We start from the raw sequence: 27,075 nt of genomic DNA on the forward strand, positions 1-27,075 counted from the left end.
GCTGTTTATTGTGCAGGTGGTAAAACAGATACCAAGAAAAGAATACAGAAGCACGTGGCTTTGGAGCCTGGCCTTGCTTCCCGCTTCTCAGGAGAAGAAATTTCTCTGGCAGGAGGTCTGCCATCACCCTGTTCCCAAACCTGTACCCCCTCACATGTCCACCCTCGGTCCTCCCGTCCTCCTGCCTCCTTCCTCCTCCCCGGGCCTGAGGACCTGTTCCCCCACAGTCCAGACTCCATCTTCTGCTTTCCCAGGGACCTCTCTCTCTCCATCTGTGCGTCTTCTCTCGTCCGTGTTCGGCTGCTCTTTCCCAACTAGACTCTAAGCAAACTCTGGGACTTCTAAGCAAACTCTGGTCTCTGTCATTTAAAACGAACAACAGAAAACCCTTTCCATCTATGTTGGTTGGGTCCTCAGGGTAGCAGTGGCCCGGCCCGGTATCCCCACCCTGCTTTGTCACTGGTGGGGGACGCCCAGGAAGAGTGTATCCCCGGCTCCAAGGTGCTACAGATGGAGGCTGTCGGCTGATTGCACTCCATGGGGCTCATCAGCTCCTCTCTTGCAGGGAGATCCGAGCAGAGCCTTGGCATGGCTGCCCCCAGCCTCCACGTCCCCTCCAGCTGCTGCCCCTCCCTCTGCTCCCCATCACAGCCAAATCTCCCCCCAAAGCCATCTGCTTACCCACCTTCATTTTTTTTTTTTTTTAACCTCTCACTCAGTTGGCTTCAGTCTGCTTTTGGTCCTTAGCACGCCAAGCACCAAATCCTTCCTTAGGTTAACAATGAAGGCATGCTTCTCCCCTTAAGGGGCACGACCGTGTCCCTTCTGCTCTCTCAGGACTGGAACATCTTCTCATGGCCCTAGCCCAGCTAAGAATTCTATTACTGTGTAACGGGGCCAGGGGGCGTGGTGGGGGGGCAGTGCCAATGATCGTTTCTGCTCTAGTCATTGTGTTACCTGATACTGCAGAAGTGTTTTTTGGTTTTCATTTTAATTGAAGCATGGTTGCTTTACAATGCTGTGTTAGTTTCGGGTGTAGAGCAAGGTGACTCAGGTATATATGTTCTTTTGTTTTTGGCTGCACTGGGTTTTCATTGCAGTGAGAGCTTTTCTCTAGTTTGCAGAGAGCAGGGGCCACTCTCTAGCTGTGGTGTGTGGGCTCCTCATTGCGGTGGTTTCTCTTGATGCGCACGCTCCAGTCGTTGCAGCTCCCGGGCTCCGGGGCACAGGCTCAATTGTTGCGGCCCGTGGGCTTGGTTTCCCCATGGCATAGGCAATCTTCCCAGACCAGGAATTGAACCTGTGCCCCCTGCAGGTGGGACGGGTGGATTCTTGATCACTGGCCCACTTGGGAAGTCCTATATATATAAGATTCTTTTCTTCTACAGGTTATTACAAACTATTGAGTACGTTTCCTCAGAGGTGTCTGACACTGTATTGGTTAGATTGTTTTGGCTGTAATGGAAGATGCAAATCAAAGTTACTCAAAAAGAGGAGGTTTTTTTGTGTCACTTAGGAAGAAAGTGAAAGTGTTAGTCACTCAATCGTGTCCCCCTCTTTTCGACCCCAGAGACTCTAACCCGCCAGGCTCCTTGCCATTTCCTCCTCCAGGGGATCTTCCCGACCCAGGGATCAAACTGAGGTCTCCTGCACTGCAGGCAGATTCTTTACTGTCTGAGCCACCAGGGAAGAGGGAAGGCCATTTCAGGACTGGCTAATTCAGTGGACGGACATCATCAGGGACCCAGGTCTATTCTGCCGTCTTCAGCGAGTTGCTCCTCCCTTTGGCTGGTTTCCCTTAAGACTCAAGATGGTGGCCTCGGTTCTGAGTAGCTCATGCATATGACAATGTTCAAAGCCAGAAAAGAGGAAACATCCCCACCTCGTGTCCTATCTTAAAAGCTTAGAAGACTTTCCCAGAAAACCCAGAAGAGAAATCCCCTCACGTCTCACTGGCCAGATCCAGTAACTTGCCCGTCGCAAAGCAGGATTGGCAAGTAGATGGGAGCCCTCGGCTCGGTGCTAGCCTTTTCCTCCATTCATACTCCTTGTCTAGGAAACTTTGAACAAGCTCTGGGTGTGCAATTTATTGGTTTTGAGTATATTCAGAGAGTTGTACAATATCACTATTATCCAATTACAGAACATATTCACTACCCCCAACGAAACCCTGTGCGCATTGTCAGTCAATCCCTTCTCACCCTCCTCCAGCCCTTGGCAGCTGCTCATCTATATTCTATCCCTACAGATTTGCCCATTCAGGGACATTTCCGGGAAGTGAAGTCCTCTAATATGGGGTCTTCTGTGTTCTGCTCCTTTCACCTAGTATAGTCTTCAAAAGTCATTCGTGTCATAGCATGTATCTGTATTTTATCCCTTTTTATGGCTCAGTAATATTCCACTGTATGGGTATACCACCTAAATGAATAGAGATATTCCTATCTAAAATATGCAAGGAACTCTCAGAACTCAACATTAAACAAACTGAACACACACACAAACCCAATAATCCAATTAGATGATGGGCAAACCACAAAGAGACATTTCACCAAAGGAAGTATATGGGTGGCAAGGAGCACATGAAAGGTGTTTAACATCACCAGCCATTAGGGAGATGCAAATTAAGCCTGGGATAAGCCATCACCACACACGTTTCAGAGCTGCTAAAATAAATAGTGACAGTACCAAATGCTAACAAGGACGTGGAGAAATTGGATCCTTCATACATTGCTGGTGGGTACATAAAATGGTCCAGCCCTCTGCAAAATAGTTTAGCAGTTGCTTTAAAAACTGAACATACACTTAACGTACAGCTTAGGTAAGAAGAAAGTGAAAGTGTTAATCGCTCAGTCATGTCCAACTCTTTGCAGCCCCATGGACTGTAGCCCACCAGGCTGCTCTGTCCATGGGATTTCTTCAGGCAAGAATACTGGAGTGGGTTGCCATGCCCTCCTCCAGGGGATCTTTCCAACCCAGGGATCGAACCCAGGTCTCCCACATTGCAGGCGGATTCCTTACCGTCTGTGCCACTAGGGAAGCCCAAGAATACTGTAATGGGTAGCCTGTCCCTTCTCCAGGGAATCTTCCCGACCCAGGAATCCAACCGGGGTCTCCTGCACTGCAGGTGGATTCTTCACCATCTGAGCTACCAGGGAAGCCAGGAGGGTTTCATGGGGCTTCCCTGTACATTTCTATTCTTTTTCAAAAAATTTATTTATCTGGGTCTTAGTTGTGGTATGTGGGGTCTAGTTCCCTTGCCAGGGATTGAACCTGTGTCCCCTGCCCTGGGAACACAAAGTCTTAGCTGTTGGATTACCAGTCCTTCCCTATACATTTCTTTGTAATTTCCTGTGAATCTATAATTAGTATTTCAACATAAGACATTTTTTAAAAAGTCTTAGGTGACTTACAAAAACAATACAGATTACCCTTGCAAAATAAAAAAGTTTTTAGCACTTCTCAAAATGTGTGTGAAAATGGATTCTGACAAGGGGTATTCCCTGGTGTGAGAAACGCCAGGTGCCCAGGGGGTTGATTCACCGATTTACCTTCTCAAAGATCCTATGGAGGAGACTTACCTGACCGTCCAGTGGTTAGGAACTCCGAGCTTCCAATGCAGGGGGCACGGGTTTGATCCCTAGTTGGGAAACTAAGATCCTGCATGCCAAAAAAAAAAAAAAAAAAAAGAAAAGAAAAGATCCTTTGGAAGCAGCCGGGCTTGGCTGAATAGTAGGAAAACCTGGTGTAAGATGTGTGAGTAGATCTCCACGAGGGCCCCAAATTCTGGACTGCCTTTCCCGAGTGGAGCAGCTCTTCTGCCCCCTGGGAGGGTGGTGGCATCCCAAAACTTTGATGACTCCGTTTAGGATAGTCATGACAAGAACTCCTAATTCGTTTCTTCTCTGTTTTTGGCTTGAGTGGCCTGTGGACCTTAGTTCCCAGACCGGGGATCAAACTCAGGCCCATGGCGTTGAAAGGGCGCAGACCCTGAACGAACCACTGGCTGTTGCTGCTTGGTCGCTCTATGAGACCCTGTTGACTGTAGCCCACCAGGCTCCTCCGTCCTTGGGATTCTCCAGGCAAGAACACTGGAGTGGGTTGCCCTTTCGTCCTCCAGGGACTCTTCCCAACCCAGGGATTGAACTCACATCGCCTGCACTGGCAGTCAGATTCTTTATCACTGAGCCACCTGGGAAGTCCCTTGACTACTAGACCACCAAGGAATTCCCCTGAGCACCTCCAACAGCCCCGCCTATTCGGAGGAAACCTGCCGCGTTAAATCATCCAATGGTCTACATCACCCTTCCTTCTTGGTGTGTTTTTCTAGGCTGAAGTGGGAGTCCGTTGCAACACGTTGTTGGGAAATGAAAGTCCCACTGTGAGATACGTTTGCCCAGTGACAAAATGCAGTTTCCACAGAATACCCAAAAGTGAAATCAGAGAATAGAAGAGATATGCCCTGTATCGCCCCCTTGAGTCACTGAAAGTTCATTCTTTGATCTTTCCGTGGACTTCGGCCGGGAGTGTGTTTGGGGCAGCACTGGTGCTGATGGAGAGTTTGGAATGACCAGAAGTGGAGGCCATTATGTTTATCCAGCCCTTTGTTTCAGAAGCAGCCTAAGGATTGCCACGGCAAAAAGATCCCGAGGGATGTGCCTTGTGTTGGGCAACCAATGGTGCAGAGGAAACTTCTGGCAGCAGCTGCCGCATTCTGAGAATCAAGCAGGCCCTCTTGGCTAGAACCTGGATTTTTTTTTTAATGAAATATTTTAAAACTATTTTATTTTATTTTTAAGCAGAAAAATATATTTAACAAAAAACTTACCATCTTAACTAGGTTTTTTTTTTTTTTTTTTCCTGGCTGTACCATGTGTGGTGCAGGATGTGGGAATCCAATCTTGGTTGCCCAACCAGGGCTCGAACTCATGTCCCCTGCAGTGGAGGTGCACAGTCTTAACCACTGGACCACCAGGGAAGTCCCATCATATATACCTTTTGACCCAAAAATCCACTTCTCAGAGTTGATCCTAAAGAAATATCTAAGCAGATATGGAAAGATAGATGGACAAGGAAGTTCTAGTGTAACAGCAGAAAAAGTTACAACCATCCACATGTTCAGCATGAGGACATTGGTGGATAAATTGTGGTTACCTCTGTACAGTGCTGTTCTAGACAGCCATCAAAAAGAATGGAGTGATTTTCAGCATGAAAAATGTCCTCCACATCTTATAAGAAAAAGCGGATTGTGGAACAGTGTAGAATATAATCCCCATTTAAAGTGCATGTTTAAAATAATCTTTTAGAATAATTTTAGGTTTACAGAGAAATTGCCAAAATAGTACACAGATTCCTATAAATTCTTCACCTAGTTTCCCATAATGTTAAGAATCTTACACAACCACAACAGATTTGTCAAAACCAAGAAATTAACATCGGTGCGTTAATATTAACCAGTCTTTATTTGAATATACCACGTTTCCCACTAATGTCTTTTTTTTTCTGTTCCAGGATCCAATCTAGGACACAACATTGCATATAGTAAGTGTATTTTTAAGTGATTTTTATACGCATAGAAAAATTGTCTGGAAGGATTCATTACAAACTGGTAACAATAGTTGGGGGTGGGAGAGGTATTTCATTTTCCCTTTAGACACGTTTTTTTTCCACACCAAGAGGCTTGTGGGATCTTAGTTCTATGACCAGTCCTTAGCAGTTAGAGTCCTAACCACTAGACCACCAAGGAATTTCCAACACTATTTTTAAAGGTAATTTTTAACACTGTAATTGAAAGCCAAAACATTGTACAAAAATCCATTTTTCTTAGCTGTGATCAAGGTGACACACTCAGGGACTTCCCTGGTGGTCCGATGGCTAGGATTCCACGCTCCTGATGCAAGAGGCCCAGGTTCGAACCCTGGTCAGGGGTCTAGATTCCATATTCTGCAACTAAGAGTTCATATGCTGCAACTAAAGATCCTGCATCCCTCATGCCACTGAAGAATAAATAAAGATCCTGCATGCCCCGACAAAGACTGACGATCCCACATGCCGCAATTAAGACGCAGTACAGCCAAATATATATGTGTGTGCGTACACACACACTACAAAGGTCACTCACTCAGTCAACTGGGCTGTAAATGTTGTACACAATTTGACATTTAATAACGAAATAGTGAAAAGTTTTCCCGATCGGCTTGCTCTTTATACCCCTAAATCTCTCTCCACTTCTCCCAATGCACAAAAAAATGTGCCAAATCTCAGCCCGTCAGGGTCTCTCCAGCTTAAGTCTGGCTACAGAGTTCATGCAATGGCAGTAGTATCAGTGTTGCATGTGTGTGTGTGTGTGTGTGTGTGTGTGTGTGGCAAATTTCAGCTGCCCCACAGTTCTCACTATTCTCAATCACACATCGGTTAGCTTGTCTTCCCAGGGTGACAGGTAGAAAGTCCTATATTTTAAAGCACCTATTGAGTATCTACTATGAATAGTTGGGGGAGACAGGCACATATCCATAAATCCCAACCCTTGTTTGTATTGGAGTTATTTATCTGGGCATGTCTACCTCCAGCCCATAACACAATTGTGTGGTATTGACTGAACTGACTTTATTGTAAAGTGTCAGAGAGACAGTAAAGGTTAGAGATAGAAGAACAGGAACTGGAGTCCGATTAATCTACAATCAAATCTTTGGCTGTTCCCTGGCTGTGTGACCTTGGGTACCACTTGTCTGAGTCTTAGTTTGCACATCTGTGAAACGGGGCCAATGACGCTTCCCTAGATGGGTATAAGGATTAGGGTACTCAGCCTAGTCCCCGTGTATTATGAATACATGGTGAGTGGTAATTATTTTTATTATAGATATTTTATTATTATTTATGAAAGTGCCCTAAAAATGTCACCTTTCTCTTACAATTTGTGCTTTTTTGTGGAGGGAGGGCATGGGGTCATATTTAGGAAATACCCTTTACCTCACTCTGCCCTGTGAGGTTGTATTTCCTTCTAAATGTCTTAATTTTTGTTCTTTCACATTCGGCTTTTTAATTTCTCTAGGATTCATTTTTATGTATGAGATAGAAATCCAATTTTCCCCCCATATGGATAATACTTGCCACAGCTCCTATCACTGAGCGGCCCATCTGTTCCCCTTGTCGTGCATCATATTTCCACATATGCAAGTGGCTGTTTGGGGCTCTCTTGTCTATTCCACTGTACTCTTTTTTTGTCCTAGCAGCACCCTGCCTTCGTTACCACGGCTCTATAATACGTCTTTGAATCTGTTAGGGTGTGTCTCTCACATTGTTCTTTTTCTTCAAAAGTCTTGCTTTACGGCCAAGTAAAGGGCCAACTCAGCCTTTCTATGTAAATTTTAGATTAGTTTTGTTAAGTCACACACACACACTCATGCACACACATGCACTCACACACACAACCTGTTGGGATTTTGATAGAGCTTACAAATTAATTTTGGGAGAACTGATATCTTTGAGATTGCATTTCCCATCCATGAATATGGAATCTCTAATTAGATTATATTCTTTGATGATTTTCATAAATTATTCCTCAAAAATCTTACACATCTTTTTGTTGTCTTCATATTTTGTTTCAGGCATTGCTTTTGGAAACTGGTTAACAGCCTTCTTCTGAAAACAGATCCCGATTGTCCTCTCTTTCACTTGAATCTGACCTAGAAAGGGTTTATTTTTAATCTTATTTTGAAATCCTCTTTACCCTTTACCCATATAGAGCAAATATGAACATTTTGCTATATACGCTTTCTTTCTGTATATATGTAATATGTGTATATATGTAATTTGCTATATATTACATATTTATCCATATACATGCACACGTATGTGTACATGTACATGTGTTTTCACATACACACATATCTATTTACACATACATAACCTTTTCCTAAACACTGGGCATCAGGACTTCCCTGGCAGTCCAGTCAGTGGTTAAGACTCCATGCTTCCAACGCAGGGGGCTTGGGTTTGATTCCTTGTCTTGGAAATAAGATCACACATGACTTGGGGCAAAAGAAAAGAAAAAAAACCCACTGGGCATCATCTCTTCTCATGAGGAGGCACATGATGTCCTTTTATCCCACTAAATATAGTGTTCATTCGACTAATGGTTAACTCTGACAACGTGGCTACAGTGCTATTTGCCAGATGTATCCACTGTAAAGGGGCTTCCCAGGTGGCTAAGTGATAAAGGATCTGCCTGCCCATGCAGGAGACCCTGGTTTGATTCCAGGATCGGGAAGATCCCCTGGAGAAGGGAAAGGCTACCCACTCCAATATTCTGGCCTGGAGAATTCCATGGACTGAGTAGTCCACGGGGTCACAAAGAGTCGGGCACGACGGAGCGACTTTCACTGAATGTTTTAGAAGAATTAACTTTGGCCTCCCCATGGGGCATGTGGGATCCTAGTTCCCTGACCAGGGATTAAACCCCAGCCCTCAGCAGTGAGAGGCTGAGTCCTAACCACTAAGCTACCAGTGAATCTGTCTCATAGGATATTTTTAAAGTATTATTTATTTAGCTCTGTCAGGTGTTAGTTGTGGGGCACATGCTCAGTAGTTGCAGCACATGGGCTTAGCTTCCCTGAGACATGTGGGATCTTAGTTCCTTGACCAGGGATCGAACCCATGTCCTTTGCTTTGCAGGGCAGAGTCTTAATCACTGGACCACCAGGCAAGTGCCCTATCGCAGGATACTGAATGCAGCTCCCTGTGCTTACAATAGGGCCTTGTTGCTTCCCATTTCTTTGTTTGTGTTTGTCGATCCATGTGGCCTGCGGGATCTTAGTTCTCTGACTGGAGACTGAACAGTGGGCCCACAGTAATGAAAGTGCCAAGTCCTAACCCCTGGACTGCCAGGGAATTCCCTGTTTCCCATTCTGTATGTCATCATTTGCATCTGCTAATCCCAAGCTCCTAATCCATCCCTTCCCCACCCACCATCAGCTGATTGTTAACCTGCACTAATACTTCTTGCCTGCATCTGTTACTACTGTGATGATTGCAAATGGTTATTTTCTGAATCTGTTTCTCCTTCTACAATCATTAGTCTGCATTGTACTATAAGGAAGTCTCCCTTTTTATGGAAAAAGCTTACTCATTTATGTGTTTTTAGCTTCTGCACGGACACTCATGAATTCTTATTTTTTTCAATGTGCTGTCTTATTGTCTTCATTCATTCTGGTGGACAGTTGTCCCCAGGTGGGCCAGTTCCCACAGCCCTACCCCATTCATTTGGCTCCTATGTTCTTCTGACACATCCTTATCATTTTGTGAGGGTTTTGTTTTTGTTTTTGTTTTTTTTTGCATAACAAGATGTTCCAGATTCACCCTGTACTTTCCCGGCCCCAGTCCTGGAATCAGCCATTTCTCCAAGGAGACTTGAGTCCTGCATTTAAAGAGGAATAGTATTTTAGAAACCACTATGGGCTTTGGGCTTCCCAGGTGGCTCAGCAGTAAAGAATCCAGCTGCAATGCAGGAGACGTGGGTTCCATCCATGGATCGAGACGATCCCCTGAGCAACCGACTCTAGTATTCTTGCCTGCTAAAGCCCATGGACAGAGGAGCCTGGCAGGCTACAGCCCATGAGGGTCCCAAAAGAATCAGACACGACTTAGCGACTAAAGCAACATTACGACATCCGGGCTTTAAAAAGTTTTAAGTAAGGGAAAATGCTCTGAGCTGGTGGCGCCGCTTTGGTGCATTCTGGCCGCCAGGGGGCAGCACTTCTCAGAAAAAATATAAAAGGTCCAGAATCTGGTCTGGTTGGTATGGTGGGGCTGGACTGGCCATGCTCCCAGGGGTGCTGTCTCTGGTCCTTGTTCTGAAAAACAAGAATACACATGCTCACCACCACCCGTCTGCATATAGTCTCTCACCCAGACTCCCCCTACGCTCACCAATTCTTATCTATTTTTCCCCTGAAGCCCTCCATGCTATGATATGCTTAGTTGCTCAGTCACGTCCGACTCTGCGACCCCATGGACTGTAGCCCTCCAAGCTCCTCTGTCCATGGGGATTCTCCAGGCAAGAATACTGGAGTGGGTTGCCATGCCCTCCTCCAGGGGATCTTCCAGACCCAGGCATCGAATCCAGGTCTCCCGCATTGCAGAAGGATTCTTTACCATCTGAGCCACCAAGGAAGCCCTCTAAGAGGGGTTAACTCCAAGGTGGAGAGGGGCTGATGGCTTCAGGGATGCCCTCCCTGGTCGCTCATCCCGTCAACTCCACCCTACTCCCAGCACAGTCTGAGAACACAGCTGTAGGACTGAGGGGTCCCTTTCCCAGCAGAGGACACAGTCTCTCCGGCTAGCTGTCCCTCGGGGGCCTCAGGCCACAGCTGGCTCTCTGCCTGTGGGCCTGCTAGGCAGGAAACCCAGGTGGTTTCTGCTGTGGTGGGCAGGCCGCCCAGGCAAGCTTGGAGCTTGAACTCTCATCTGCTTCTCTACCACCACAGCCCCACCTGTGTTGATCAAGTCAGAGGAAGTGGTGGGGGTAATCTCTCCCCTTCATTTATTTTCCCACAAGTTTATTAACAAAAACACACACGTTTATTAACAAAATAACAAGTTTATTAACACAAAAACAAAAAACACCTAGGAAGTATATACTTAAGCAACTTACAAGTATGGTTCAATCCCTTCAGTTAGTGTTAGTTGCTTGGTCCGACTTTTTGCAGCCCTGTGGACTGTAGCTCAGATTCTTTACTATCTGAGCCACTAGGGAATTAGAAGCAAGCATTTACAAGAGCACACACTTCCGGTGGTAGAGAAACCACCTGCCAATGCAGAGACATGAGACTGTGGCTGGTTGCATCCCTGGGTCGGGAAGATCCCCTGAAGGAGGGCACAGCAACCCACTCCAGTATTCTCACCTGGAGAATCCCCTGGACAGAGGAGCCTTGCGGGCTACAGCCCATGGGGTTGCAAAGAGTCGGACTGAAGCAACTTAGCAAGCACGCCTGTACTTCTGGTGCCAAAAGCTCAGCTTCTCTCTACACCAGTGCTGGATCAGATCGCAGAGACAGAGTTCTGGGTGAGGGAGAACAGGATAACTTTGTTACTTTTCCAGACAAAGGGGGACACAGTGGGCTAATACCCTCAAAACCGTGTGTCCCCCCTCTTGGAGAAGACAGTGAAAAGTTCTATAGTAATTGTTCAGAGCAGGCATGATCAGCTCGTGGACATTCTTCTTGGGTTGGTGAGGCACGTAGGAGTCAGCATCATCAACCTTCAGGTCCAAATGGTCTGGGGTCTATGTGCTTGAGGGCAGCACACCGTTGGTAATCGTTAACTTCTCCCACCTGGAGGGGCTTTCAGTATCTGCAAAATAGCTCAAAGATACTGTTGTGTGTACCCATTCATGGGGAAAGGGCACCTTGCCCCAAGGCTGCTCTTGACTGTTTCTCCCTGGTCTCAAATCCCCTCCCTTCCCTAATTAACAAGTGCTTGAATCTGCCCATTGGAACCCAGGGAAGGGCATGGGGGCTGAATGAAGTCCGTCTCCTGAAATCAAAGAAATGGGGGATACAGAAAGCCTTTTTGTCCAGGAGCCCCACAGCGCCCTGCTTGGTATCACTTCTGCCCCTAGGAATTTAACGCCGTGACTATTTTGAGTTCTTTCTCTCCTCTTGAAGGAATCTCACCCACACCCGGCAAGGAGTGGGCCGTGAGGAAGGGCTCACCCTGTCTGTCAGCCCTTCTCCACCTCCCCGACCAGGACCGGCGCAGTAGCCCCCCTGACTCTTGTCTTCAGACCTACCCTTCCCCAACTAGAGCTGGCCAGCTCACTCGTCTTCCCCACCCTACCTCTCTCACCAAGAATAAAGTCCAGCATCTCAGCCTAGCACCTTTAGGATCCTGCCCCAATTTACTTCCCCAGCCCCCTAAACTGTCACTCTGGCCCCTAGGGACCTGAGGCTCCAGCAGCTCTGAGTTCCTGAGGTTTTCCCTCGTCTACCCAGTGCCCTGTCTACACCTCTGTTCACACAGATCCCTCGGCCTGAACTGCCCTTCCCCGCTACCTCCTATGCGGTTGAGCAGCAAGGGCTTCCCTGGTGGTCCAGCGGCTAAGACGCCATGCTCCCAATACAGGGGGCCCAGGTTCGATCCCTGGTCAGGGAACTAGATCCTGTATGCCACAACTAAAGATCCCACGTGCCACAACCAAGACCTGGTGCAGCCAAATAAATAAATTTTGAAAAATGCAATCTTATAAAAAAAAAATAAAGTTGAGCAGCAGCCCACAACATTCCCTGGCCTCCTAATGATACCATGGTTTCTCTGCTTGGAAAGAGCTCCCATCTCTGATAAAATTCTCCTCATCCTTAATCAATCCTTAGTCAAGGGCTTTCTCCTGGTCTCCCCCAATAATCCAGGCTTCCCAGGTGGCACAGTGGGAAAGAATACGCATCCAATGCAGGAGACGTGAGAGACGTGGGTTCGATCCCTGAGTCGAGACGATCCCCTGGAGAAGGAAATGGCAACCCACTCCAGTCTTCTTGCCTGGAGAATCCCACGGACAGAGGAGCCTGGTGGGCTACAGTCCATGGGGTTGAAAAGAGTCAGACATGACTGAGCAACCAACACACCCCCTTCTAAGGATCCAGGGTAGCTCTTAGCTCCCTCTCTAGGTGATGAGGGAAAGGCCAGCAAAGGGTGGAAGGAGGGAAGGGGTGAGAAGCTATGCCTGACCAGGCTACCAGCTGATGCTTCTCAAAGCTTAATATGAATACAGATCACCTGGGGACGGAGAGGGAGACCGGTCCTGATTTAGGCGGCCTGGGCTGTGTCAGAGAGTCTGCGCTTCTCTCTTTCTTTGGCCTGCCCGCGGTGCCTGAGGGATCTTAGCTCCCCTATCTGGGGTTGAAGCCATCCCCCCTCAGTGAAAGCATGCCTTCCTGACCACTGGCCACCAGAGAAGTCCCAGAGTCTGCCTTTGAACAAGCTCCCAGGTGAGGCCGGTGCTGCGGGCCCGGGGGCCACTTTGAGCATCAGGGGCTTGGCCCACTTGATTGGCTGGGGAAGAGGGGCAGTTGGGAGCCCAGGTGTGAGTGGCCATCATCAGGGGTATAAGACGGTGGGTGGCGCCTGCCCAGGAGTCGCAGTAGGTGGGAGTGGCTTCGTGGGCACCATGGGGCCGCGCTCTAGGCTGTTCCTCTGCTTTCTGTTCTGGGGAAGCACGGAGCTCTGCAGCCCCCAGCCCTTCTGGGATGATGAAACTGAGCGCTTCAGGCCATCGAAGCCGCCCACCGTGATGGTGGAGTGTCAGGAGGCCCAGCTGGTGGTCACGGTCGACAAAGACCTTTTCGGCACCGGGAAGCTCATCCGGCCTGCGGACCTCACCCTGGGCCCCGACAACTGTGAGCCGCTGGCATTCGCGGACACGGATGGTGTGGTTAGGTTTGTGGTCGGGCTGCACGAGTGTGGCAACATCTTGCAGGTGAGGCTTGGCACCCCCTCGGCAGCCCCGGCTTTGGTGGGATGACACGGGAGGGGGCCGGTGATGTAGAGTGTGGGTGCAAGGTGGGGCTGGGGTGGATCCCTTTCATGCGGGGGAGCTGGGTGGGTGGAGCCGCTGAGACCTGAAGCGGGGCCTTGGTGGCACTGGGGTGGGGGAGTTCTGCCTCTAGGTGCCAAAATTGGGGAGGTGGGTGGAGACCAGGGGTGGCAGTGCATTTTGCGCCAGACCAGGCACCCCCCACTCTGATTCCTGATGACTTCTAACCCCTAGGGGGCAACCAGAAGACATATAGTCAATATGGGTGCGGGGGCGTGCGTGATGGGATACTCTGCAGGTAACCCAGTGCTTTCATGGGGCCCTAGAAAGTTGTATGGAAGAGGTGAATTTTGAAACCTCAGAAAAGCCCAGAAGTCATCACAGGGGAAAAAAAAACCTATTTTGGTGTCCCTTATTCATGTTAATGGCTTTGAAGCCTTGTGTTGAAAGTTGTTTGAGGGCAGGGTCAAAGGGCATTGTGGTTGAAGAGGTTCAAAGTGTGTGTCCCGTGGGGGCAGTCTCAAATGGGGGTGTGTGTGTGCAGGGGGAAAGCTGAGTAATTCAGGCCAGACAGCCCCCCCAAGGAGAGGGGGAGGGGCAGACCCTGGGTAGGAGGGCCCTCCTAGCATGGGCCGGGTGCACTGGCCAGCGGGTGCACAATTCCTGGATCAGCTTCCTGCTGCCCCTCGGAGGGTCTGTCCTGCCCTCCCTTACGCCCCTGACCCAGCTGGCCCTTGGACTCTGGTCTCAGTTTGGCTAGGGGCAGGGCAAGTTCAGCCCCCGGGGTCCTCCTCGGGAGCTCTGGTCTCAGGGTGGTCCCCAGGGCTGGACGTGAAGCCACCTGGACCTCATTTTCCTGGGGAGAGCTTAGGCAAGCCTGAGCTGCTCAGAGTTAAGGAATTATCCTAACCTAGTAGCTCCCAGTCTTAGGGCATCAGAGTCACCTGGGGAGTGGTTAGAACTCCTGGTTCCCATATTCCATCTGAAATTGGGATGGAAGTGGGGGCAGATGTCAGTATCTGTAAGATTCCCCCATGCCTCCACCGTGGAGCACAGCTGGGCAGCTTGCCCGGTCTCCCAGATGAGAATCACGTGGGAAAAATCACGTGGGGTTCCAGGGGCTTGCGGGGAACACCCCCTGTGCTGACGCTGGGGACCCTGCTTGCTTTAATGCTGCTCCACTGTCCTGACTTCTTTCCTGTTGGACAAGGAGCCCCACATTTTCCCTTTGCACAGAGTCCCACAAATATGCAGCTTCTCCACCTGGGGACTTGCTAATGGACAGCTAGGACTCACCCTTGAAGTTTGAGCGGTGAGGGCGGGCTGGGCAGCTGCTTATTGGGAGGGGGTTGTTGGGAGAGGATGCAAATTGCCCAGCAGCACCTGCTGGTGCTCTTCCGGCCTCGGGCAGCCACCAAACCAGCTTCCCCCTCTGCAAGATGAGCGTGAGAATAAGTCAGAAGAAGGAGGGTGAGTTAGGTGGTAACCTCTGTGGCAGTGAGTTGAAATTCCTGGAACTTTCTAGCCTCTTCCTGGGGGTCTTCTTGGGCCCCTGGCATTCCCTGGAAAAGGAAATGGTGTATGTGTCTTGGGGTGGGGGGCAGCAGCTTGAGACGGGTGCCCACACCCAAGGCCTCTGGTCACAGGGTGCTGCTTGCTGGTGACAGGAGCTGGTCCAGACCCCCAGGGAAGTGTCACTGTTTTGCGGTGAAACGAGGTGCAAAGCGGGGTGCTTGTGCAGGCCCTCCCACGGGTCAGCGAAGTGGGCTCTGAGCCCAGGGCCTGTGTTCTCTCCACCTCCAGCAGCCCTGGCCCCCCAACCCCTTGCCGGGCACATGGGGGGCAGGTGATGCTGGTAGAGTTAACCCCTTCCTTTCCCTCAGGTGACCGACGATGCGCTGGTGTACAGTACCTTCCTGCTCCACAGCCCCCGCCCTGCAGGAAACCTGTCCATCCTGAGGACTAACCGCGTGGAGGTCCCAATTGAGTGCCACTACCCCAGGTCTGTGTGGCCGCCCCTGGCCCAGAGGCTCCTTGGCAAGCATGTCAGCCTCCTGGCAGCACCGGGCAGCGAGGCTGTGAGGACGGGGGAGGGGCTGAGGCTGGGGCTGTGGTCGCCGCCCTCAGTCCTGGTAGGGGTGGCCTTGCGGCCTCTGCTCGGAGCCCCTGAAACTGGCCGGGGCCACAGCTGCCTCCTGGGGGAAGCTGCAGGGCTGCCCTGCCCCCTCAGTTCAGAAAGGGTCGCTTGGTAGAACAGAGGTGGGTTCCAAGCTCTGACCTTGACCATCACAACCTGCACTCTGTAGCTGAGTGAGGGTCGAGGAGGCCCCAGCATGAAGCACGTGCCTGTGACCTTGGAGCATTAGGCTTGGGGACCAGGTGACTGGCTTATAACTACAAGGCCTGGCCCTGTGTGCTGGGTTGAGTGCAGAGTAAGTAAAAGTCGCTCAGTTGTGTCCAACTCTATGCGACGCCATGAACTGTAGCCTGCCAGGCTCCTCTGTCCATGGAGTTCTCCAGGCGAGACTACTGGAGTGGGTTGCCATTTCCTTCAAGAGATCTTCCCAACCCAGTGATCAAACCCAGGTCTCCCACATTGCAGGCAGATTCTTTGAGCCACCAGGGACACCTAGAAAGGCTTTGAACTTGACTGTGATCTGGGAGGGAAGTGGAGTTGATTCAGTGAAGGCACAAGGAACAAGGCATGTGTGGAAGGGCCTCCCCGGACAAGATCCGGGGGGGCGGTGCTCAGGCAGGTGGGCAGACACACCCCAGAGGAGAGTGTCTCTAGTAGGGCCCAGAGCCGCATGCCAGGTGTGGGCAGCTGCTCGTTTCTTCCTAGGCACGGCAATGTGAGTAGCTGGGCCATCCAGCCCACCTGGGTGCCATTCAGGACCACGGTGTTCTCGGAGGAGAAGCTGGTTTTCTCTCTGCGCCTGATGGAGGGTGAGCAAAGTGGGCTGGGAGGGGGCAACTGTTGGGATGGGGTGCTCCGGCAGGCTCTCACCCCGGCGTGCCTTGCAGAGAACTGGAGCGCCGAGAAGATGACACCCACCTTCCAGCTGGGAGATAGAGCCCACCTCCAGGCCCAAGTCCACACCGGCAGCCACGTGCCCCTGCGACTGTTCGTGGACCACTGCGTGGCCACACTGACGCCGGACTGGAGCACCTCGCCTTACCACACCATCGTGGACTTCCACGGGTGAGGCTGGCCTGCCTCTCCGGGGACCCTTCTGGGATGTGACTTGTGTCACCTTCTCCGTCTCTAACTGGGTTCACTTGCTCTCTTCAAAGCTGTCTCGTCGATGGTCTCACTGATGCCTCGTCTGCTTTCAAAGCACCTAGACCCAGACCAGAGATCCTCCAGTTCACAGTGGATGTGTTCCATTTTGCTAATGACTCCAGAAACATGGTAATGGCTTAATAGCCTGGAATAAGCCTGAATTCTTAGGGTTGGGCTGACCAGGCTTCCTAAGCTGATGCTGTCACTCATGAGCTGTTCCCTTAAGCAGTGATCTGATAGTTCTGACCTAGCCTAGTAACTTAGCAAATAGATAAAGCCATGATCTCCAGTGAGATCTTTGGGAAAGCATAGGCCTTAAGAGACTGGTAGAAAATCCATGTGGGATGGAGTGAGAAAATCCACGAAGGATGGAATGAGTCAGGGATCCTGGAAACAGAACAAGGTAGAGGGGACCCAGGGGACTCAGCTGACAGGTCACATCAGATGACACTGCATCAGCAATGCAGTATCTGGTGACCAGGTCACTGACATCATCCCCACCAAGGTCAGCAGGACTGGAACCCAGATGGGCTGAGTAAAGGAGTTCATCAGAGCAGGTGCCAGCTTTTCTGGAGGATTTCTAGAAGGGGCAAGGGAAGCAGGTGTGAACTTCTCATACTAGTTAGCTTCTCAAACTCGAATGTAGGCTAGATCAGTGACTTCTTGAACCCTGAGTTCATCAGCATCACCTGGAGGGTTTGAACTAGACCGCTGAGCCCATACCCTCCAGGGTTTGGTTCAATAGACTTGGAGTGGAGCCTGGCACCTGCATTCCTAACAAGTCTTCAGGTGCCATTGATGAACCACTAAGCTAGGAAGCTCAGCTTGACACTAAGGCGGGAGTGAGCTAGAATTCGGACCACATGTGATGACTGTGACAGGAAGAATAGGTAGGACTGGCAGCTAGCCAGAAAGTGCTGGTAGAATCTTACAAACCAAGATGCTTTCATTTTTCGAATATTCACTTTTGGCTGTGCTGGGTCTTCGTGTGGGCTCGTGGGCTCTAGAGTAGGGGGCACGGTAGTTGCGGCACACTGGCTTAGTTGCCCCGCAGCGTGTGGGACCTTCCCCGACCAGGGATCAGACCTGTGTCCCCTGCATTAGCAGGCAGATTCTTAACCGCTGCACCACCAGGGAAGCCCTCAAGTAGCTCTTAAGTGCGTTTTCCTGAGATAGGAGCGGAAGGATGGGAATTCGGGATAGCTGGTCAAGAAGGAACAGTGATTAAAGCAAGGATTTCCAGCTCTATCTCTTGTACTAACCACCTGGAAAGATCATCAAAATACTGATATTTAATCATCCCATATATTTTCACTTAACTGGGGTGGGGTCTGACATGAACTTTCCCATTCCATTAAAATCTAAAAAATGTGAAGGAGAAAGGATTTCAAAGCGAAGAGCTATGTACCTACCATCTAGGTTCTGTTAGTGTTTTATGCCATGCCTAGTCGCTAGCGTCTATTTACAAATGCATCAAAAGCCATTTAAGTTCTCTAACAAGCAGCTAGGTTTACAGAGCACTGAGCCAGAGGCTCACGTGGCTGGGTGGCATTGAGAGGCGAGCAGTGGGAAATTTGTAGATGAGCACACAGGTGCTACTTCCTCACCTGAGAACAGAAGTTGTTTGCTACAGACAGTGATGAAAGATGCAACTGAAGCTACTGGGCGTTGTCCTGAAGCTTTGTAATGGCAGGTCATGTGTTTGAATGGGGCTGGGGAGAAAGACGAGACGAGGGAAGGGTCCTGGTCCCCAGATCGATGACCTTGTGGGTCTTAGGGCAGAAGATCCTGGTTGGGGTAGGGTGTTGACCTCACAGGTGGTCCAGGGGAAGGAGGAGATGAGGCTTCACACAGGCGCTAGCCATCACAGCCGACACCTGAGCCAGCATCTGCATATCTGAAGATGGGGTGGTATCTAAGACCACAGGAGGATCTTGATCAAGGGAAGGCAGCCTGACCTCTGGGAAGGCTCTCCCTCAAAGGTGGGCAGGTGGCTGGGCCAACTGTGGCTAGAGTACAGGGGAGATGGACTCTTACTCAACCAGCTAATGAGGAACCACTCAGGGGGATCTGCGGCCCCAGTTAACATCATCTGGGAAGAAGCTGAGGCTCAAGGCAATTCCTTTCCTGGAATAGGGATGCTAAAGGACCAGGAAGTGCTGCTCTGGGTTGTGAGAAGCGGAGTCAGATAGACAATCGGGAGTGCAGCCTGGCTGATTCAAGTTTCTGAAATAGTTTCCCTGCTGGTGCATTCAGCCACTAGGTGGTGACCACAGCTTGTGGTTCTGTATGTTGAAGGCTTCAGGATAGGTAGGTGGCGTTCAAGTGCCTTGGCAGGGTGTGTGCGTGGGGGGTGTGGGACCCCTAGAGTATGAGGGGGACCTCTGGTTGTGGATGCCTCTACCAAGAGGCCCTGGGCTGACCTGAGCTCTGGTCTTGTCAAAATTCCTCCCATTCCAGCAGCCAAGTTGGATTCTGTTCCCACTGGGCTTGATTCCCTGTTCCTAAGGTTTTGATTTAATGAGGCCCTGGGAGTGAGACATGGCTGAGAGATTGGAGAAGTGTGAAAGAGACTAGGAATAAAGCTGATGGGTTGGGTTCTGATTCAGAATCCAATGTGCAACTTGCTCTGGACTTGTAGGCAAGTTGGTCTTTGAAGCTGCCTCCTTCTGTCTCTAAAGCGGGCTTCCGTCCTCAAAGGCTAAGGGTTATTGAAGAACTGGCTTACCAGTCACTGAGCTGCCTAGAACTTTGCCTGGTAATAGCTGCTCTTATTTCCAGATATATATCACCTGTCACCTGAAGGTCACTCCGGTTGACCGAGTCCCGGACCAACTAAACAAAGCATGTTCCTTCAGCAAGTCCTCCAACCGGTAAAGACACCAGACTGGGGTGGAAGACCAGCCACCCTTGCTCATGTTGATTTCTCCCAGTGTGCCCACTGTTAGACAGCTGTGCCGCCTGCAGGAAGCAGTTTGCTAACTTCCTGTATTTCACTCTTAGGTGGTCCCCGGTTGAAGGCCCCACTGACATCTGTCGATGCTGTAGCAAGGGGCGCTGCGGCATTTCAGGCCGTTCCATGAGGCTGTCCCACCGGGAGGGCCAGCCTGTTCCCCGAAGAAGTCGCAGGCAAGGTAGGTCTCGGGAGGCCCCTCCTCTCAGAGGCACCAGCTGTTGCCTTAGGGTGACAGTCCTTTTCTTGTTCCCCATTTAAAGCTGCTTACCCCTAGGGGATGGCTTCCTGGGTGGCACTAATGGTAAAGAACCTGCCTGCCAGTGCAAGAGACATAGACATGGATTCGATCCCTGGGTCGGGAAGATCCCCTGGAGGAGGGCATGGCAAGCCACTCCAGTATTGCCTGGAGAACCCATGGACAGAGGAACTTGGCAGGCTAGTCCATGGGGTCCCAAATGGTCAAACCCTACTGAAGGGACTTAATATGTATTTCTAGGGGATACCATCTCAGAGCTAAGCGGGAGAGGCTCCAAGCCCCCACCTGATGTTGGCCAGGGCCATTCTGCAGTCATCCTGGAGTCCTGACACACAGAGGGTTATTAAGTTGCTCAGTCGGGTCCAACTCTTTGCAACCCCATGGACTATAACCCGCCAGGCTTCTCTGTCCGTGGGATTTCCCAGGCAAGAATACTGGAGTGGGGAACCATGCCTTAACCCATGTCTCCTGCGTTGGCTAGAGATTCTTCACTGCTGAGCCACCAGGGCAGCCCATAATCTCGGGTCTGGGAGACTAATGCAGCTGCTAGAACTAAACCTACTGGTTCAGCCCGTTGAGCAGAACAAAACCCCTCACCTGATTCCTGGCTCGGGGACTCGGTTAACCCTCGGATGTCTTGTCTTTCAGTGACGGAGGAAGCAGACGTCACAGTGGGGCCGTTGATCTTCCTGGGGAAGGTGAATGACCGTGGCGTGGAAGGGCCCACCTCCTCTCCCCCTCTGCTGATGCTGGGCTTAGGCCTGGCTACTGTGATGACCTTGACTCTGGCTGCTGTTGTCCTGGGTCTCACTGGGAGGCGTCGGGCTGCTTCTCACCCAGTGTGCCCTGTGTCTGCTTCCCAATAAAAGAAGAAAGTGAACTTGGTGTGGAGCAGTGACTAGATGGGGGTGAATTGGGAGTGGCTGTGTAGGGGCGGAGGGCAGATAATAACAGAGTCATGGGTTCAAACAGTGAAATCGAAGTACCACTGTCTTTATGAGGCTATATGGGCTTGTCTGGTGGCTCAGTGGTAAAGACTCCGCCTGCCAATGCATCCATCAATCCCTGGGTTGGGAAGATCTCCTGGAGGGGAAGCTATGGCTGTCCACTCCAGTATTCTTGCCGGGAGAATCCCATAGACAAAGCCTGGCAGGCTACAGTTCATGGGGTTGCAAAAGAGTCTATAACACAACTTGGCAAGTAAACAAAGAGGAGAGAGGCCAGGATTGGTGAAGACAAGCCTGTGTTTTCCTGGCTTTGGGCAACTCGTCCTTCCTCAGTCCAAGGCTTGCTTGTTCAGGGGCAACTATAACCCTATGTCTCCAGTGGGTCCAAAATGAGAGAGGTTGGAGGCTGAAGTGGGGTGGGCCCTGCCCCACTTCTAGGCTGGCAGGGGGTCCTGGCTCTGGGCCCCATGGATCTGGTGCAAGGAGTAGGGGCAAGGAGGAAAGGACTTCTAGTCTTTCTCTAGTGGCAGCTGGCAGAAAGCCACATGTCTGTGGGCTAGAAGCTCGAAGGCCATAGGTGATGGCCGTGGGCAGCGCTCATCTTGAGAGCTGAAGCTGCTGTAGAGGAGCCCCTCTGGGGTGTGGGGGTGCTGTGGTCTCGGCTCACTTCCGTCACTCAGTTGTGTGAACTCTTTGTGATCCCATGGACTGCAGCACACCAGGCCTCCTTGTCCATCACCAACTCCCAGAGCTTGCTCAAACTCATGTCCATTGAGTCGGTGATACCATCCAACCATCTCATCTTCTGTCGTCCCCTTCTCCTCCTGCCTTCAATCCTTCCCAGCATTAGGGTCTTTTCAAATGAGCCAGTTCCTTGCATCAGGTGGCCAAAGTATTGGAGCTTCAGCATCAGTCCTTCCAATGAGTATACAGGATGGATCTCCTTTAGGATGGACTGGTTGGATCTCCTTGCAGTCCAAGGGACTCTCAAGAGTCTTCTCCAACACCACAGTTCAAAAGCATCAATTCTTCAGTGCTTAGCTTTCTTTATAGTCTAACTCTCACATCCATACATGACTACTGGAAAAACCAAAGCTTTCACTAGATGGAGATTTGTTGGCAAAATAATGTCTCTGCTTTTTAATATGCTGTCTAGGTTGGTCACAGCTTTCCTTCCAAGGAGCAGGCGTCTAGTCACTAGCTATGGATGCTTCAGGGCTTCCTGTGATGGACAGGAGCTGCTTCTCCACCTCCCCTGCTTTCCCCACTCCCTTCGCAGAGGCTTCTGTGCTCTCAGCCAGGCCACAGCTCCTAGGGCTGCTCAGCAAGGGAAGGGCGCCCAGGAAGTTTGCAGCCCCTCTCCAGGGGAGGTGGCCGTGCTCTTTCTCCCATCAAGGGAGGGCTGTGATGTCCCTACCTTGGGCTAGCCCTTTGCTGCCTCCAACCTCGCCCCCAGCTGTGACTCCTCACTGGGTGAAGATCACTGTGGAATCCCAGCTTTGCTAGTCACCTGCTGTGAGCCCTGAGCACCCTTGGGGGCCAAATGGGGCTGGTTCCAGCTGGGCAGGGCTATTGAGGCATAAACTGATTGGAGCCAATGGCACTGAAAAACATTCAGGGCAAGAGCTGATTATTCAGGGTCTCAGAAGTAGAGGAAGGCCTCGATCCTTGCCCTTCTGTTGTTGGTTTTCTTTCAAGGTTTTAAAAATTTGTTTTTGGTTGCACTGGGTCTTCATTGCTGCACACAGGCTTTCTCTAGCTGTGCCAGCGGAGGGCTACTCTCTAGTTGGAATTCATGGGCTACTCATTGCAGTGGCTTCTCTTTTTGTGGAGCACGGGCTTCAGTAGTTGCAGCATGAAGGCTCAGTAGTTAGGGGACATGGGCTTAGCTGTTCCACAGCATGTGGAATCTTCTGGACCCGGGATCGAGCCCGTGTTCCCTGCACGGACACACAGATTCTTAATGACTGTACCGCCAATGAAGTCCATGTTTTTTTGTTTTGTTTTTTTTTTATAAACACCACTGGGCATCACCTGGGGATTGTGGGAAAGGCAGAGTTTGGGGCCCAATTCCAGATCTAAGACTCTGTGTCTCAACAAAATCCCTGGCTGATTCTGGGCCAAGAGGTTTACCTCAAGAAGGAATCTGCCTCCCTTTCTATCAGGTATGCTATATAAGGGGAAAAGAGACATGAGGTAGGAAGGGTGGGCTTCCTGGAGGTGGTGATCCTGGAGTAAACCCTCAAAGATCAAGCAGGTCCTAGCTGGGCAAAATGGGGGTGGTGGGTATGAAGGGAAGAGAGGACAGGGAGAACATGGGCTCTGATGGATTGAAGGGCCTGGATGTCCAGTAAGAGGGAAAGTAGAGAGGGAGGCCATGTAGGGCTGATGACAAGAAGAGCCACTGAAGGGCTGAGTGCCACGGATGGACCAGCCCTGTTGGGGAGATCAACCAAATAGCGGAGTACAGTCCGGGGGCCAACAGAAAGCGGGCCACGGTCAGGTCGGCAGTTCCCTTCATCTGTAAGATGACACTGTCTGCAGATTAACAGAGCATTGCCGGAATCCTGGTTAGGACCCCTGGGCCAGGTGACCGGTCTCACATTCCACCTAGCTCTACCCCTCTGAGCCCGCTTCCTCCTGCTAAGCTTTATCCTGTTTCAGGTAGGGGAGCTCTCAACTTCAGGGTTATGGGAAGGATTCATGTGACGCTTGGGACGCAGTGTGCATTCAGAGCTGCTCTCCAGAAAGATTACTCCCAGGACCCCAGGGGGGCTGTCCCTGCTGCAGACACCTACGGGTTACTTGTCCTCATGGTCCCAGGTGTTGCAACATCTCAGGAACGTGTCTCTCATTCAACTTCTGTTGTCCTCAGAGGAAGTGGCTGGGTCTGGTGTGGGGAGGAAGCGTGCTGAGGATGTGACCCCGAGTGTCAGCCCCAGGCAGTTCCCGGGGGGCCTCAGCTCAGTGAGCGGAGACACTGGCCTCCGGCAGTAACGTCAGAGGACCCTGTCTGCCTGCCTCAAGGTGGAGCTTCCTTGGGAAACGGAGGAAAGTGGCAGGCACACAGTTCCCTGGTGTTTGTTTGGGGAAGCATCCTATTATATGCTAGGAATCCCTGGGTGAATCAACACTTTGAAGGTTTAAAACTTCACCCAAAGTCACATAGCACATCCTGGGGGCTCCAGCTGCCCCTTGCTGGCCCTTCAGGGAAATCCCACACACTGTTGCTTGGACCAGGCTGCAGCCCCAGCCCACAGGCATTCCCTGCTGGTAAAACATTTAGAAAAATAAGACAACTTAATCTTAAATTTTTGCCTTCGTGATAGCCAGGGGGAAAAGGGAGATATGAAGTATGTTAAAGAACAATGAAGAAAAAATCATGATCCCACAAATATAAAATACAAAAGTGTCGAAGATCTTGTTTTAACTCATTCATTGAGGGTAAGTGCAAGACGTAAAAAAGTGGTTCAAAAGAGAATCAGGAAAAAAAGAAAAAGAAAACAAAGGAGACTTAAAACAAAAACAAAAACAAAAACAACCAACCAACAGATTTACAAAGGCAGGCAGGAACGCAGACATGAATTTGCTGATAGAGGCAAAAATGGCTTGCGCAGACAGAAGTCAATAGCATCCCTCTGGATAAGAGTTATTTGTATTACTATCGGTTTTGTAAAAGGAAAGGCACAGATTCAAAGAATCAGGTAACTGGGCGTTTTCTAACACCCTTTCAGATTAACTTTCTGCCTATTTCAAGGTCTTTTGGGGGCTTCCCTGGTGGCTCAGACGGCAAAGAATCTGCCTACAATACAGAAGACCCAGGTTCAATCCCTGGGTCAGGGAAGATCTCCTGGAGAAGGGAATGATTACTCACTCCAGTATTCTTCTCTGAAGAATCCCATGGAGAGAGGAGCCTGGCGGGCTACAGTTCATGGGGTCACACAGAGTGGGACACAATTGAGTGACTTTCATTTCACTTTCAAGGTCTTTTACAATTTTTCCTGACAGGTGTGAGATTTATCAGGTATTTTTTTTCCAGTAGATTCTGAGCAACTCCTAAGGGCTAATGGAAATTTTCAGGAGGAGGTTGGATATCACCAGAAAGATAACCCACTGTCTACCAAGGGACCACCTGCCCTCAGCCTTCAGGTTAGGACACCTAAGTTTGTCCACACACCACAGTGGATCCCTTCTCTTTATCTTTTTTCCCTTTGGCTGCACGGCATGGCATGTGGAGTCTTAAGTTCCCTGACCAGGGATTGAACCCACGCCCACTGAAATGGAAGCTCAGAGTCTTAACCACTGGACTGCCAGAGAAGTCCCTGATCCCTTCTCTCAGGTAACTTAAGATCCCAAATGAATGTAAAAAACAAAATTCAACTGATTAAATCTAAAGCCCTTATTGGCTTCATTCAACAAGTCATGAGTTAGGCAGCACTCCGTCTAGCAAATAGAAAGGACCTCCAACCAGCTGTACAAAATGAAAGGCTTTTATAGGCAGAAGTGGGTGGGAAGAGGAAGTTTTGAGCAGAGTGGGTTATTTCAGGGAAAGTTACCCTCCTACTATGGGGCGCGAAGTGTCTATGGGCAAATCACTTCACTGATACGTGCGTGTTAGTCATTCAGTCGTGTCCAACTCTTTGGGACCCCAAGGACTGTAGCCCACCAGGTTCCTCTGTTCATGGGATTCTCCAGGCAAGAATACTCGAATCAGTAGCCAGTACTCTGGAGATGAATGGGAAGCCTGATCTTGCCATTTCCTTCTCCAGGGGATCTTCCCTTCTCCAGGGATTGAACCAGGGTCTCCTGCATTGCAGGCAGATTCTTTACCATCTGAACCACCACTGGTACTTGCTAGGTAATTCCAGATTGACTGGTTAAAGGATTATTTTCCTGGGAGAGGCTAAAACTGCAATTAGGTATTAAGTCTTGGTTAGCTGTTGTGGGGCTTAGCACAAGTGAGTCCATTTTGGGCCTGTTCGATCTCTCTCTCTCTCTTTTTCTTTCTTTTCTCTTTTTCTCTTTCTGACACCAGGGTGCCGGAGCATTACTTTACAATCAAAACAATAACTGTGGCGTGGGGGCCAGAGGTCAAGTGTGATTGCTTAGATTTAAAACAAATGTCTCCAATGTATTAACTCTGAGTACACATTAGTTATTTCAGACTGGCAGCAAGGGAACTAGTGAGGACAAAGCAATTCATCAAGTCGTGTTCCAAGCGACTGGGACTTACATAAGACAATGCTCTCGGTGGGGACAGCTTCCCACCTCAGGGCTGCAAAGCCATCATGCTCTTGTGGGCTGTGTAGATCACACCTGGATCCTGAGCCAGCACCGTTGCCCAGAGATGCCAAGTGCTGCCTATTAATCAGAAATAATGAGCAAGGCAGCTGTGGCTTCTAATCACACAAGCCCTCCGGAGTATCAGATGCAGGCCAATTAGCTGAGGCACCAGGCAACAAAATTCTGCCTTCCCAAGCAAAACATCAGAAAAGGCTTGATCCCCTCAGCGGCATCCCTGGGCTCCAGTGTCTTGCCTTTTCCCAGGTTTACGTTGATCTTTTCTTGCTCCAGGGTGAGCTGGAGGCTGGTTCCAGGGTTGGAGCTTTCGGAAGCAGTAAACGCTGACACCTGGAGTGGGGTTGAAGGACTTTATATTTTTTGGCCACGTCACGTGACATGTGAGATCTTAGTTCCCTGCCAGGGGTTGAACCTGGTTGCCTCCTGGAGTAGACGGTCAGAGTCTTAATGACTGCACCACAAGGAAAGTCCGACCATTAATTAATTTATTTTTAGGCTATTTTATTTCTTTTGGCCACACCCCACGGCATGTGGGCTCTCAGTTCCCCAAGCAGGGATCGAACCTGCACCCCCTCCATTGGAAGCGCAAAGTCTTAACCACTGGACCATCAGGAACGGTCCCCTTATCCCGACTTTATTTTTCAATCTAAGTTCCTTTGGCCACCACCACTCCCCCGTCTATGGGCACCTCTTTCTCGGACCACATCATTTGTTCTCAGTTGCTTGTGTGCGTGTGTGCTAAGTTGCTTTGATCATGTCCGACTCTGTGCGACCCCGTGGACTGCAGCCGATCTCCTCTGTCGATGGGAT

At 50.2% G+C, this 27,075-nt stretch overlaps 1 protein-coding gene across 1 annotated transcript; it reads left to right on the forward strand.

Annotated features, from left to right (window-relative positions):
* On the forward strand, positions 13,134 to 20,897 carry ZP3 (zona pellucida glycoprotein 3). Its single transcript, XM_018041042.1, has 8 exons — positions 13,134 to 13,465; positions 15,406 to 15,524; positions 16,365 to 16,468; positions 16,547 to 16,724; positions 16,817 to 16,934; positions 19,587 to 19,678; positions 19,809 to 19,939; positions 20,666 to 20,897. The coding sequence occupies exons 1-8, from the start codon at positions 13,157 to 13,159 to the stop codon at positions 20,881 to 20,883; spliced, it is 1,269 nt and encodes a 422-aa protein (XP_017896531.1). The 5' UTR covers positions 13,134 to 13,156; the 3' UTR covers positions 20,884 to 20,897.

The sequence above is a fragment of the Capra hircus genome, chromosome 25 (assembly GCF_001704415.2).
Source record: "Capra hircus breed San Clemente chromosome 25, ASM170441v1, whole genome shotgun sequence".
Taxonomy (NCBI): domain Eukaryota; kingdom Metazoa; phylum Chordata; class Mammalia; order Artiodactyla; family Bovidae; genus Capra; species Capra hircus.